This window comes from Aotus nancymaae, unplaced genomic scaffold, assembly GCF_030222135.1.
Source record: "Aotus nancymaae isolate 86718 unplaced genomic scaffold, 86718_ANA_hifiasm-v0.15.2.pri h1tg000036l, whole genome shotgun sequence".
NCBI lineage: Eukaryota > Metazoa > Chordata > Mammalia > Primates > Aotidae > Aotus > Aotus nancymaae.
The window spans coordinates 11925964-11941637 of record NW_026988450.1 but is presented as its reverse complement, the minus strand read 5'-3'; the positions used below and the strand labels follow the sequence as shown (position 1 = coordinate 11941637).

General features: G+C 42.2%; 1 protein-coding gene across 7 annotated transcripts in view; it reads right to left on the bottom strand.

Moving 5' to 3' along the window:
• CHD7 (chromodomain helicase DNA binding protein 7) overlaps window positions 1-15674 on the bottom strand; it is a 178128-nt gene that overhangs the window by 5268 nt on the left and 157186 nt on the right. For 6 of the 7 annotated variants that reach the window (XM_021671224.2, XM_064384223.1, XM_012463728.2 and 3 more), the window contains 12 exons: window positions 12838-12927; window positions 12291-12394; window positions 10820-10949; window positions 10341-10413; window positions 10126-10183; window positions 9204-9432; window positions 8747-8955; window positions 7956-8624; window positions 6907-7067; window positions 5235-5462; window positions 4548-4991; window positions 646-867 (listed from right to left, as the gene is read on the bottom strand). In XM_021671224.2, coding sequence (XP_021526899.2) covers window positions 646-867; window positions 4548-4991; window positions 5235-5462; window positions 6907-7067; window positions 7956-8624; window positions 8747-8955; window positions 9204-9432; window positions 10126-10183; window positions 10341-10413; window positions 10820-10949; window positions 12291-12394; window positions 12838-12927 — 2617 coding nt within the window. The remainder of the gene's footprint in view (window positions 1-645; window positions 868-4547; window positions 4992-5234; window positions 5463-6906; window positions 7068-7955; window positions 8625-8746; window positions 8956-9203; window positions 9433-10125; window positions 10184-10340; window positions 10414-10819; window positions 10950-12290; window positions 12395-12837; window positions 12928-15674) is intronic. The other variant, XM_021671267.2, reaches the window with a different exon arrangement.

Sequence of the window (15674 nt, the reverse complement as noted above, 5' to 3'; positions counted from 1 at the left end):
GGGTACATTCTGAGCGGCAAGAACACTAGGCTGAACCCAACAAAATAAAATGAAAATCCTATATTTAAGTTTTAAAAAATCAATCACATAAATATAGAAAGCAAAAGACTTGCATTGCTGCCTAGCAAACAGTTTGTGTGACAAACTATGTGGAGATATGAATTATCTAATGTTTACTATAAGGCACGAGCATCAGTTGCCGTAAAAGCAGCTAATAAAATCTTGGGCTGCATTAACTGGTCAAATCTCTGGAAGTAATGGCTTCATAGCACCCTGGGATGGCCGGGCCTTGTCTGGAGACTAGAGAAAGTGCATTTAACAGTGTTACCCCCATACTAAGACTGCCTGGAAACGACGCCATAGAATAACTGAAGAAATCACATGTGTTTGATGGGAGAAGGAAACAGTTAGGAAATGCGTAACACACATCTTCAAATGACCATAAGGCGGCCTTCAGTAAGACAGACCTCAAGCTAGTTTCTCTAATGCAGAAGATCCAACAACAAAGACCTGGGAAATGTTTGAGACCTGAAAACTTTCAAGGACAAGGCAGAGGGACCAGCTGTCAGGGATTTCTACGTCGTAAGGGAATGAAGTGGACCGGCCTACAAGATTCCTTCCAACTCTAAACTCTGCAATACTCACTGGTACATAACTTGGCATATCAACAGTGTATGTAGGGTGCAGCTTCAGCCATTCAACTAAATCCTTATTTTTAGGAGCATCTTCCCCCACCAGCCTAGTCCCATCTTCAAGACTAATAACAGGGATCCGCGTGTCTGGGTCCAGCTGTCCGGGAGAAGGAATGTTTCTTGTTGGTGGGGTCTCTATATCTTCTTCAAAAGCTTTGGTCACCTCAGCATCCTCCTGCAAAGTTAACAATGGTATGAATTCTCACATGAAGAGAGAGATTCTGACAATGTCCTATTTCAAGAAAATATTATCCTAGCATAATGGATATTTGATTAAAAGAAAAGAAAAGAAAATAGTTACTAGAAAAAAATGTCAGTTTGGGAACAGCTATTAAAAGTTAGAAGATGAGGCTGGGTGCAGTGGCTCATGTCTGCAATCTCAGCACTTTGGGAGGCCGAGTTGGGCAAATCACCTGAGCTCAGGAGTTGGAGACCAGCCTGGCCAACATGGTGAAACCCCATCTCTACAAAAAAACACAAAAATTAGCCAGGTATGGTGGTGCTTGCCTGTAATCCCAGCTACTTGGGAGGCTGAAGCAGGAAAATCACTTGCACTCAGGAGGTGGAGGTTGCAGTGAGCCAAGACCATGCCACTACACTCCAGCCTAAGCGACAGAGTGAGACTTCATATCAATTAAAAAAAAAAGTTAGAAGATGAAACTTTTCTATCATTCTTCACACTGTAGAACTAGTAATTAGGTAAAAAATTAACAATCCACTAAGGTTCCATGCTTTGAAATCCTAAGCCAGCCACTGGGAATACAACATAGGGGGTGCAATCTGAGCTGATATGCATGAAAGGCGGCCTCTCAGTCTCTCCTGGGGATCCCTGGATAATGACATTAAAGATAATTTATACTAAAGGAATTTCTAAAAGCCAGTTTGTACGTAACTTACTGGCACTCTGTGCACAATGTAATTTTGTCAGTAGTGGGATGTTTTGTCTCAGGTATGTGTGGCAACATTAGAACAACACTAACTGAAGTCTACACTCTACCATCATCCAGTGACTAGTCCTTAAACTATTATTTCAACCTCCAGACACCCATTTCTCCTTCCCCACAACTTTACCATGGCCCAGGCCTTCGTCACTTCCGACCCAGCTTATTGCAATATTCCTAAATGATCTCCCTGATTCTAACCCCACCTATCTTCAATCCAACCTCCACACCACTACACAGGAGACAGTTTTCTAAAATGAGCTGTTTTCTAAATTGCATCCCTATTGCCTCCAGGACAAAATAACTTCTTCCGCATAGCATCAAGGCCCTCCATGATTGGCATCCTGCCTTCTCTCCAAGCTCATCTCTGCTGAAGCTCACTTCCTCACCAAATTCCTCAGTTCATCAAACCCAAGAGGTTCTTCCCTCTTACACATATTCTCTGCCAACCCTTTTTAAATGACCAACTCCTACATGTGATCTTCAAAACTTAACTGAAGTACAGCCATGCATAGGGAAACTTCTTCAACTGTTTCTCCCCATATCCTCTTCCCTCCACTCCCAGGCTTCCTTTGGGCTCACAAAGTATGTTAGGTATGCCTTGGTTATGGCACGTATGCACAACCAGGACACATTATTATTTACCTGTCAGCCCATCCTAAACACTGTGTACTCCAGGACTTTATTTTTTGACTCTCAGGGTCGGCAGAGGGAAGAGGGCCAGCTTGTCCAATGTTGCTGAATGCACTCTTACTTTTTCATGGTGGCACAGTTAGAGTGCTGACATAATACTAGATTCTAGCATCTGTCCTCTTCCATCCCGGGAACACTGCTGGCCTTTACATCTCTTTTCTACTCTGTTTATTTACAGATCAATCAGTGCTTTCCTGGTATTTTATGTACATGCACATCACTCTCGACACCACCAAATGAGGAATCCCTACATTTCAAAATGTGACAGTTAAAAAAAAAAGCTTTTAAAATACATTCTCTAACTTCAATTAGGAATTCTTTGAGGCTTTCTAAATATGACTTTAGAAAAAGAAAAATATCAACAAATTCTTAACAGCTTAAAATAGTGAAATGAATAAAGTCAGCTTCAAATTTAAAATGGGGTGTGTACTTGCAATAGGAAAAAATCACCTGGGTTGCATTATTAATTCCTAACACCTGGTCTATAGACAAACCTGTGTCATGATCCAAATATTGAACATGATTGTCTATAATCCCAGCACTTCAGGAGGCTGAGGCAGGTGGATCACTTGCACTTGAGCCCAGAAGTTCAAGAACCAGCCTGGGCAACCCCAGTTGGGGATGGTGAAACCCCGTTCTCACCCAAAATACGTTAACTGGGCATGGTGATGCACGCCGGTAGTCCCATCTACTTGGGAAGCTGAGGTGGGAGAATCGATTGAGCCTGGGAGGCGGGGAGGCTGCAGTGAGCCAAGACTGCGCCACTATACTCCAGCCTGGGTGACACAGTGAGACTCTGTCTCAAAAACAAAACAAAACAAACAAACAAAAAACCCTACAAATACTGAACATGATAATAAACAAAAAGAAGTGTCAGTTGCAGAAACTTCCCAATTTGTTGAAGTTCATGGAGAAAGAATTTATCAGTCAACAAAATCTATCAAAGTAGAGTAGTTTCAAAAAGGAAAGCTAATCACTAGTGTTACAACTCTGTCTGAGGGCCACGCCCCAGAAGTGGCATTTTAATTTACAGAAAACACGTAAGTCACAGCTAGTCCACTACAAAGTGTACTTTTACAGGATTCTGAAAACAGTAATAACGTCAACAAATATGACCATTATGATGACTGGTGCACTGGTAATCAATTTTGAAAATTTACTCTTAGCCACCTGAATGCTTCTGTTTTAATTAGACCTCACCAGAAGACAAACAAATTTCAGTGAATGTTATTTTGCCATTTCTGAACTTTAACTCAACCACGCTTTTTCCTGCCTTCTTATTAAGCTTGCTCTGGGTTCAAGAAATAGAAAATAGGCAAATAATAATAGGGATGGAGTGAGGAAAAAAACGTGTTGAAACAGACAACTGTCTCCTCTCTATCTCAAATTTTAGTATTTGCCAAACTGTGTCCCAGTTTGAGGATGGGCCCAGAATGGCCCAGCACCTGGAAGCCTTCCCGGAGCACCCACTCCTCGCAGCACAGACAAGGAGCTCCAGCCACTGTGGTGACTGGACAGAGCAAAACCATTTTTAAAAGGAGCACATGTAACTGCGCTCTTTGGAATAAAATTCTTGTCGTCAGTGAGTCAGGCACCACATTTTTGGGTGAGATGTAGTTGAAACAAATTAAGAAAGAAAATCATTTTGATTTTCTTTCATTTATTTATTTATTCTTGCATTCATTTATTTCCTCTGAATTGAGAAAGGAAAAAGTAAAAATCCATTGGTCCATATATTCTATACAAACCTAATCAGCAAAGGCACAGGTCAGATTTTTAAAATATCTGCTTACGGAGGTAGGAGAATTTGCAGTCACAGTTTTTTATGTTAACACAACTCGTAGGTCCAAAACAAAACATTTATACTAATTTTAATAAATGCCAGGCCTAAAACGTTATCAATAATTTTAACAGCAGAAACTTTTTCCACCTTGAGAATTCAGACATAATAATTCTAGGCTCAGAAGAACATGTATCTGTGTTGGGCTGTTCTTCTCAGAGCAATCAACACATCAGAACTTGGGAAGAATACGTCCTCAAGCTACAGTTTGTTCAGGACAAGCGATCTGTATAAATGATCGCTGTAAAACTACTTTTTTAGCGGAGGAAGCTGGCATTCATACCACGCTGCTGAGAGCAACACAGCCCAGCACCGTGAGCATCGCGGGACCCCCAGCTGTCAACATGTGCACACGTCATGCAGGCGACCTCCCCAACTTACTGCACTCAATGACGTCCGTTTGTGGCTCAGGAAAAGCATATCAAGACCCTCCACGTTTTTCCTCCTTCCCCGCCTCCTCTTCATGGGAGGCTCTCCATCCACTAGGGAGCCATTAAGCAGATGCCTTGTGGGTGTGCGCGAAAGGCCTGCTTGGAGCAGTTCCATTTGAGTCTTAAAGGCATCAGACACTGGTGTCGAGACATTAGGCAAGATAAACTTTGAAGAAAGAGATGAAAAATTTGAGGTAGAGCTTGTTGCCTCTCTAGAGGCCTTTGATAAATCTACAACTTTTTCTTGTCCATTTTCTGAGACCACCTGAGACTCTCGAAGCTGGGCAACCATCTCCATGAGATTTCGCCTCTTGGCAGCTCTTTCGGCCTCGATTTCGATTTTTCTCCTCCTCCTCCTTCGCTGGCGGGGGACAGAGAGGTTGAGGGCATCTTCCTATTGAAAAATTCCAGCAGAATAGATTTGCAGTGAGCCAAAACTATATCGGCTACATGGGCCGGCTTTTAGAAGTAAGGAACAAGAAGCTTAAGGAATTAAGCACTCATGAGTGCTGCACAGAGCTGAGGAAACAGTAGCTATCTTATTTCTAAGGAGGACCAGTGAAACATAAGCTCCCAAACTGAATTAAGGCTTAGAGAGCTCCCTTTTAAGCTGCAGAAACAAACCATTCTAACTCACCTTTGACAACTGAGGAGAAGTAGTGATGTCCTCAGTCCCACTAATGCTGGCTTGGCCGACCATGGAGAGCTCGGCAAAGCTCCTCTTCTGCAAGGGGCTGTCCACTGTGGTGGGTGTGTAACCTGGGATGAGGCCTTGGAAATCAAACATCTGGCGCCTATTTACTGGCCATTTGCCTTTCAACACTGCTTCACAGATGTTGTCTAATCGGTTTATCATTACTCTATCCTGGAGGGAGAGGAAAAGTCATAAGAAATTTTAACAAAGCCCTGGTTAAAATTACTAGATAAATACATCCATGAAGATGCAGAAGAGCATAAAATGTTTAAATGTCAACTGGAGGGCAAAAAGTAAAAGAACACAAGGCAAGAAACCAAATAAGAAACTAAATAAACAAAATCTCCTATAATGGCACTGCTCTGGCAGAAGGTCTCAGGGGGCTTCTGAGAAACATGCACTTTTTCAATTACAAACACTGAATTACATAAAACAGGAAAATGTACTAAATAATCACCACCTTCAAAATATCTTCATATTTAAAAAGTAACTCTTGTACAAGCTACATAGAGCTCTGCTGGTGGACGTCAGTGGATGACAATGGAAACCTTGCATTAGCATCTTGCCGCCCTGGCCCATCAGATCCACAGGCTGGATTGCAGTGCGTCCCAGGAAGTGGGACATCATTAGCGTCACTATTAATAAAGTTCAGCATTATGAAATGGGCACCAACCTAGGAACACCTAATGAATGTCAATTTGCATTCCCTACCTATTATCACTTCAAATTTCATTGAAGCGTGTACATTAAAAATTTCTAATTACAGCTTTAGACTGGGTTTCCATAGATTAAAAGTGCCTGCTACTATAACCTTTGACTGATCTGGGAAACTCCCTCCTACACTCAATAAAGGAGGTTAGCATAACAGGGGAACTAAAGGGATAGACAGAGGGAAGAAAATGTCTTTGACAGTCTTCAGTCAAAATTTTCACCTTTTTTCTTAAACAACAATAATACTGGGAAAGACCAGCCTGGGGGTAGGCTGACTGAAGCTCATTTTTTGCGTTGTTTTAAACCAGACAGTCCTGTTATGGTGATTAGGATGATTATTTCCTTACCCTGAAAAACAGACCTAAATTACACAGGGATTAATTATAAAATTATAATGTTTAGCAAAAAAAATCATATCCATTTTGCTTTTGGTTAAAATAACTACATTTGGAATTATCTCATCATGTGTTAAGAGCAAATGGATCAACAGCATATCCTCTCCTAAGTTAAGAAGATGGTAGGTTTCCAAAAATATAAAGTTGTCTTAAATCTGAAGGCTTTATTTTGCATAAAAGTTTTTAAAACACAGTGATAATCTACAGATTATATTAGACAGAGGTAAGTAACCTAAAAGCCACAAGGAGCCAAAGATCCATCCACATAAACACTTCTATTTCTTACTCTTTCTTTCACGTCACATTTCCCATCCTATTAGGAAACTGTTTTACAATTTTTTTTCTTCAGGCTTTTTCCAATCATTCTTTAAAAGTGTAAGAAAAATCTATGGTCTTATATACTGTGTCAAAAGTTTACCTTAAAATTATTTGAAAAATCAAGCCAGAAAGATTTCCTCTATCCTAATTCTTTTTGGTCAAGAAAACAACAGCAACAAAAACCTGCCAACCTTAGGCCAAAATGAGAAGGCAAATGTTCTTTCATGCAGGAGCTGAGCTACTGAAGGATCTCCGTCCTCCATGTAGAATCCATCTCGGGTTTCATCCCTAGCAGTGCTCATGGAAGCATTGCTTTCTTCATCAAAATTCTTCCCTCTAGAGACAGCTCCTGCTGAGAAATGAGTTAATGCGCATTACTCACAACCAGAGTATCAGGGAAACTGAAGTTCAGAAAGGACACGATTAAAAATGTGAATACTAATCAGCTCCATTTTATTGAGTACCTACTACATGGCTAGAATGGTACTGAGCATCTTATAAATCTTTGTTGTCTAAAGCTTGCAACAGCCCTTTAACGTAGATGGTGTTATTTCCACCTTGCAGACGAAGACACAGAGGCTTAGAGAGGTTAGTCAGTAGCCAACCTAGCACTGTGCAAGTAAACCTTACAGGAGGCTGACAGTCAACCAAGTCATTGACTCAAGAGCCTATGTTCTTCTTCCACACAGAAAAAAAGGCTGACCTTTTGGCAAAAGTTGAAGGTTCCAGCTACAGCAGGACAGTAGGTGTTTTATTTTCACTTGGGGCCAGTTTCAGCAACCTTACTGAGACTTAGAAAATTGGTTATTATTTTTAGATTCTACTCCTACTCTTTAATTCTGAATCAAAACAAAATAAGCACCATTTGTTTTAAAATGGTTAACAATATTTACTCAGTGAATGATCGATCATCTTTCCCTCACATTTGTTGAAATTAAAATTACATGGAATTCTTAATACACTGTGACTGTAAGTTAACTTCCATCTTTAACCCGGAAGTTGCTAATGTGTCCAAGCAACTCTTCTCAGAGTTTATGTTGTTCAAAATACCACGCTTAGGGGCTATAAGGTGGCAGGGCAAACCCAGATCTAAACATAACTTGAAATTACCCCCTCACAGAAGAAAAGGTGCACTAAGCACTCACGAAAAAGAAAAGATCAGGTGCTGTGCTGCCGAGAAGCAACGCATCTCACAACCAGCTGCTGTGGGATCCGGAGAGGGGCCGCAGTGAGGCCTTACCTTCAGGCTGGGAAGACTCCTCTGACTTATCGTCATCCTCCAGTTTTTCCTCTTCATCCTCTTCGGAACCTTTCTCTGAGATAGACTTGGACCCAGTGTCTGCGCCAACCTCGACACTTTTCAGTTCATTTTTCACAGACCTGGCCTCGGCCTCACGCTCCTGCTTGCTCTCCTTCCCGCCGCTGTCGGTTTCTTCTTCCTCTACTTTGCCCTCACATTTCTCCTTGGGAGTCGGGTTTTCAGACTCCTCCACTTTGCCTTCAGCTTGTTCCATTACCTTCTCATCTTGAATGTGAGCCGATGAGATGGCTGGAGGAGTCTGGCCAAATCCAACCGCCAGTGGGTTCAAGGAAGATATATTACCTGCCCCTCTGTTTTGAGCAAAGTTTTTATGTGCATCCAAGAAGGACAACTCTGGGTCATTGAGGATGTGATAATCCGTCCGACTGACCCCATGTTTAGCAGCACCAACCAGCAAGTCTCGGTCATGCCTTCCACACTCCCACCACTCTGGCAGATCCAAGCTTGGCTGGCAGAGCTTAAGCCTCTCTCCCAGCTGGGGGTGATGGAGAACCTGCTCGCGGATCTTCCGCAGCAGCTCAATGCGGTACAGAGTTCGAGAGGCTCGCTCCTCTGTGATGGGCTCAATCATGGAGAGGTCGGGCGGTTCTGGAACAGAGAAGGGCTCGTATTTACTCGGGAAGAACTCAAGGGCACTTTACATTATACGCTTTCTTACTTTTCACTTTACTGGTCTTTCCATACAGAACTTTGTTGCTAAATGTACCTACCATCATCTGGCTTGGTGGGCATTCGACATACTCGCCTACACATGGCCACAAAACAACTGAAGTATTTCTCCAAACTTTCATCAGACTTTTTGTCAAGCCTGGCAAAGGCTCGAAATTGGTTCCAGTCAAATTGCTGTTTCACAGGGTCAAAAATAACCCCAAAGGTGGATACTACACGGTAAAAATCAGCCTCTTCTCTTCTTGTCCACCTGTTAAAAAGATTATATTAGCTTGCATCATACTGCAGGAAAAGGCTTAGTGTTTACTGTTTCTTTTCCTCTTTCCCCCAGACTTCATATATGGTACTTATTTGGAGTGGGGAGATGGACTGCTTTGCTGGAGCAAGCCTTTCTTTGGTGGTCACTACCTTTGATATGAGTCCTGTCTCTTGTGGGTCTACAGGAGCAGGGCAGAGGGGAATGTACCAGGAGCTGAGAGAAACCCTGAAGAAACTCACTTTTGCCGCTTCTCAGATATAATAGCTTCCCTTTCCGCTTCCAGAGCTCTCACTTCCTCCCGAGGCCGCCGTCTGCGCCGGTCAGTCTTCATTAGGGCCTCTTGCCTCATCTGTTGCCTTTTATAGCTGCGCTGATAGGCAGTAATGAGCCGGCGCAGACGTGTAGTCAGGGTTGAAGTGTTAGGCCAGTAAAGTTGGCCTAACTCAGCATTACTCTCACTGTGCTTGCCTGGAGAAGTGGAAAAACATTTTTGAAATGTGTAGCTGCAATCTTGCAATACACAGACTTTTCCAACGAAACAGGATGACTCATTAAGATTCAAATGACAGTGTGGGAAAGGGCATCTCAGTGCCCTCATTTTAAAAATATAAATAATAACCTTTGCCTGAAACTTACACACTATTTATTTTTTAGCTCCTTAGAAGGGGTGAAAACAACATTATTTATCAGTCCTACGTAAAGAAACATACTTTACAGCATAAACTACCTTATAAGGTACTCTCCTTTAACATATGTACAATAATTATCTTGAGCATAAAAAATAACTGTACAATTGTTGTGTAATGATTTTACATTAGGTAAAAGGTCAATATTGCAAATAAACTGAAAATATTTTAGGTAAATACTTAGCAAATGCTCTATTCCCAAGAGCTATATTTTAGATGCTTAACATTTTTCACTGATTAGTGTAAAATATAAATCAGCCAATTATCGTCAAAGAAAAGTTATCCTATCTAAGAAATTCAATGTAATGAAAACACAGCCATTAACAAGAATTAAAGTGATTCACAAAAGAGGTCAGTGTAGAAGAAATAACGTGTTAAGACACCACCATCGTGAAGCAGGACAAGTCCCTACCACGTGAACAATGACCGCTCAGCACACGTCAGCTCAGCTATGCGAGCTGTTCCGCGGCCTTACCTGCGGCATGTGTTTCCAAGGATTCTTCCTTATCCTCCGGAGGAGAATTTGCAAATTCCTTGAAAGCAAAGCAAGAAAGAGAATTATTTTAATTCCAACTCTCATTTTGCTTTGTCTTTTAAAGAAAAGGCCATTATCTATAAAGTTTAACAAGTCTTATATGGGCATATAATATTTTAATGGACCTATAAAAGCCAATATACTCAAGTTCATACATCTATTTCATCTTTGAATGGTGTTCTGGTTGGTTTATATTCTGGATCTTCATCTTCTCTATCAAATTCTCCCCTATGTAAAACAAAGACAAAAATTATTTGAATCATACTAATAAGCAAGAGAGGGAAGGTAGGGTAGGAAAGAGTAACAATCTGCCCAATGCTACTTTTAATTATGGGTTTGATATCAAAAGCAACTCTATCAGTATTTAAAACATGCAGCTGTGGCAGGGTGGTGGAGGGGGCCCAGGGAGGATGGGGGAAATGCCATTTGGAAAAGAAAAACAAGTTTCAGATTATCGAGATAATGTATATTGTTTGAACAGTCATTATGATATACAAACAGAATAGATAGGTAAACATCACTTGAACTTCAAATCAGACGCAATATAGTGTGTAGTGTAGGGTAAGAATTGAACCCTGCCAATAGATGGGAAACTGACATAAAGTTTATTCAAATTTTAAAATGTCCTTCTTACCCGTCACCGCCATCTGCTAGCATGTCTGTTCCTCTTTGCTCGGCAGCTATGGCCTTGGCATCAGGCATACCGACTCGTTCCAGAAAGCACAGCGCGGGGTCAGCTCGCATGGAGTTGTACTTCTCATAGCCTGTGCCGTGCCATCCGTGCACAGAGCACACACAGAAACAAAGAAAGGCCCCATCACTGGCAAAATCACAGCACTGCCACAACACGGCAAGTTTGTTTCTCAGTCAAGGTTAGCATCTATGTTGAATCCAAAATGGACCTTGTTTTAGTAGGGCGTTCTATGGAACGCTCCTTCTAGGGAAGCTACTGGAGGCCAAGTTACACCTCAGGGATATTACCAGAATTACCACAAACACTAATAGAAAAACAGGTTCAGAATAACTGCAAGGTGCCTGGGAGGATTTCTGACCCTATTTTCCCCCAGATCTAATTCTGCTTGACATTTAGAAGGCTTCGCAATGTTCCTTTATGACCTCTGCAGGGGTGCATTGAGTCCACCCCCATCCACCCTGTGAATAGCCTCAGTCCTGCAGGAACTCGCATGGCTGGCTGAAAAATCCCCATATACGTAAGGCCAGCGAACCTGTCTTATTAGGTTTAGGATGATGCATGTCAGTAAGATGACACTGTTCCCTCTATGGTTTTCAAACTGCAATTTGCTTTTTGACTGCCCAACTTGACTAGATGGAAAATGGCAGATCCCAACAGTGCACTGCGGGAAAATGATTTTGAGGCTGAGCTCACAAAACGCGGCTGCAGTACATAGGCAGAACAGCACAATTCAATTAGGATGTGTACTACAACACACCGCTCCTAACTGCTGTAGAGCCGCAAGCCAAACTGTAATCATGAAAGGTTTTATAAGCCATCATTCTCCCCTTTAGTCAGGCTGGGCTGCTGAGAATACCTCCGCGACCTCCAGAGAATTGGGATTATAATCAGGAATCGCTCACTGTATATATCATGCCAGTTCTGCATCCCCAGCCTTTCAAAGTTAACAAGGCTGCATCCCACTCAGGGGAGCCGCGAGTTCTCAGCACTGACATTTGTGAAATATTGCTTGGAACAAAGCCCAGGAGGCACTTGTACAGATTAATAGCAGAGGTTAAGCCCACCGTCCACTTTGACACTGGTTGGCAGAGTTAGCGAGGGAAGCCGAGCTGGAAGCAAAGTTTAGGGAGAGCTATAGTACAACTTGGCTATTATTAAAACAAATATGGTTTGGGTTTTATTTACAGCCAAGAAAGAAATGTTTTCTTCTCAAATGCTCAACAAACATTCAAAAACAGCATCTGATATTTACAGTTCATATTAGATTTTTAGTACAGAAAAATGGTAGACGCCAAGAGTCCTTTGGAACTATCCTCATTAATATTATGACTTTGGAAAAGAGTATGCAAAGAGTTCTAAATAAAGACCAAGCCATACAGTCGAGATGTATTCAAACAGAAACGTCACTTACCATGTTTGAATACTCCAATTAAGAGGGATTTGTCTGCTTCCTTATCCCACCAATCTGCAGGAACTTCAGCATGGAAAGGTTCAGGAATCCATACATCGGCTTCACTGAAAGACAACATTTATAAGAAATACTAGTATTAAAAAGAAATCCAAGTAATGAATGTGATACATGGCTCACGTGCCCCCTCTCCAACAATAAACATCTGAGCATGGTGGGGCGGTATCAGTAAAGATTAAAAGAAAGGGAATGAGTCAGTCGCCCTCTGCCATAAATGAACTTCATCACATGGTATTCCATTTTAAGGGTCATCTCAGAACACCAGTGCTTTAGCTCACACCTCTTTCCACTACAAACATAAATACAAACAGCCTTTTCCTGATTCTCATCACATCCCCAAGGACGAAGGACAAATACTGCATTCAAGATGCAAAAAAAAGGAGATGGGTTACTACTAGTGGTTTATGGAGGTTCTGAAACACAATCCATGATGTTTTCCAGCTACAGATTATCTTGCTGAGGTCGAGAACAAATGTGAGCTCACACTAACCTTGAGTCAGCACCCTCTAAGATCTTATCTGCCTGGTCTCCTATCACTTCTTGTCTTAGGTAGTACAGCATGCGGACACGCAGCAGGACCCTGGAGAGGAAGACAGAGGGGGGAAAAAGTTCTTAACTTCAGGACTGTTTGCCAACAGTGGCTTTTGGCAGCTGCTGCTGTTCATCCATCATCCTGCCAAGGCTGATTAGCCATGCTGTATGGTAGGCTTGAAGCGTGACAGATGGTGGCACATAATCACCTCTGTGTGGTGCTTTCTGCTGGCTTCCAACAGGCCTGCCTGGCAACCGCTCACACTGCACAGAGAGGGCCCGAGCTCAGCCCAGCCCAGGCGCACTTCATTTAGGTCTACCTAGTGCAGCTTGTGAAGTTTAGACACGTACCCTACCATTGCCTCTGAAGTATTGAAGCAAGTTTGTAAACAACTGAGCAGATGGCTTTCAGTAACTGTTCTGCTTCATTATCTCATAAAATTTCCTCAGCTGCTGCCTTAATACCATTTTTGGAAGCACATCAGAAGTTGTAGGAATAAACGAGATATAAAATCTGGTTTTACTACCTTACAATAAACCCTCAATATGGAATGTCAGGTTTTTTAGATTATACAACTTTGCTTCCGAGAAAGGAAGATGGCGATGGGGTAAGGTAGGTGTGTCCTTGCTCTTCTCCTGTATGAAATACTATGTTAGACATTTTTATTCCTTCTGGTTTATTGTACCTGGGAACCTAAGTTGTAGTAGTTTGAAAAAAACAATAAAACTTCAGAAATTAAAATGTGTCCAATTCATTGACATTCATAATCATTCTCAAGAAATTAATTTTTTAAAACCCTTGGAATTCTAGGAACTACATTTTCAATCCTGCTTGGAGTTCCTCAATGGCTAAAACATAATTCTTTCAATAAAGTCTGCCTGATAAGTCCCAAAAGCCAGAGTCTACCAAAGCTAGCATCCCCTGCTGGACAGCCCTGGTGTGCATTCGGGACTGATACGTGAATCATGGCCTTCTTGGCCATGAGTACGTAATAGTACAAATGCTATTTCCCCAGCTGAATAATCTCATTGTACACTTGTACAGAACTTTACAACCAATGTCTCACACTTATACTGGCCCTTTTGACCTTCACGATAACCCTATGATGAAGCAGGGCAAGTTATAATTTCCATTTTCAAATGGGAAAACTGATGGTAGCAGAACGTAAGTGACAAATCCAAGGCCGCAGAGTTACCTTGCACATGCGACACTTGGAACTAGGTCTTCCAACTATACTAATCACACTGTCTCTCAGGGCCTGGAAACTGTCCCTAAAACTTCAAAATAACAACTAGGGTTCACCACAACAGATGTTCCTCAACAGGCCCTTCCCCAACCACGAGTCTACTCAAGGCCAGCATGGGTTCTGGACAGGCCAAGTGTGAGCTTGTAAATCCCTGAAGAGACTCACTTTGGATAACTCATTTCTATTTCTATTTAGATTTTTTCTCTTGTTAACTCATGAGATTAAACATTGACTGTGCCATACTGAAATGCATATGACAGGTACCTTATTTCTTCTCTGGTTAGAGAAGAATGTGAAGGCCAGTGTCCACTTACAGAGGATGCCCAGCAAGGACAGTTCCAAGGAAACACTCTCTGCCTTTGGCTGGATTTTTTAACAAGCACAGCACAGACCAGCACAGTGGCAGGGAACCCAATAATTTCTCTACCTTTGATAAAAGAGAAAGATTTCCACTTTGGGAGGGACTTTAGTTACATGAGGCTTTTATGAACTAACTGTGAATGCCACTTTTCTTCTAGAGGAAAAATTCTAAGCCAAGCAACTGGTAAGCTGAGTGCCCCTGTGGAATACACTAAGCTGGCTGCCCACTGCAGGGACAAAAAGATGACCACAATATGGCCTCTGATTCTAAGGAGTTTGCACTCTCTAAGTTAGACAGACATGATGGTGAATGACTCCTTAGACCTGATACAGGCTTCTTTAGCTCTCCCACTACTGGCTGTTTTTGGGTCCAGCCCTGAGTCCGGGACATGCATGGCAGTGAACTGTCCTGTCCTCTTCGTCCCCTTTAACCAGAGAAAGTCCCTCTGTCTTTGTCTCTCACAACCTTGAAACTTGTGAAGAGAAGTGGCCAGTACTTTCTAGAACGTCCCTCAATGTAGGGCTCATTTTCCATCTTAACAGTCATCAACATTTCCACACTTTAGATGGCAATAAGTCTCAAGACTTGATCTACCAGGAAAGGACAACTGGACCACTTGCTCTGCCTCGGCAATGAGCTGGGAAGCACCAAAAGTCTTCTTCTGAGATTGCGTGGAAAGATATGAGGAACACCAGTTACTTCTCACATACTAATTAGGGAGGGTCTCCTACGGAAGTGTCTTACTGACAGCAGAATGGGAAATTAAAAGCCTCTACCATCACATCAGCCTCTGAGAACAGGAGCCATTCTTTCCACACTGAACCACTTCCCTTCATTTGTCTGAGTCCACAACTCAGAAGGCTATTGACATAAAGTTTCCATCAACCACAAGGACACAGAGGTTTTCTAAGAATGCAAGTGGGTGGGATTTTAGGGAGCACTCTTACGCCACAGCAGTAACCACCAAGTTTCTGAGATACCAAAAGGGTGGGAGGTAATGGTTCTGAAGATGCCTTAGAGCCTCACCATAGTCCCGAGGAGGAGGGAGACTTCTGAGCCGAGGCTGCCCTTGTCTACCCGGGTTCAAACCTGGCTCTACCCCTTCACTGGCAGAGGGTCCTTAAGGAGGTTACTCAACTTTAGTCTCAGTTTCCTTGTCAGTTAAATGGGGATAAAAATCTTACTAAT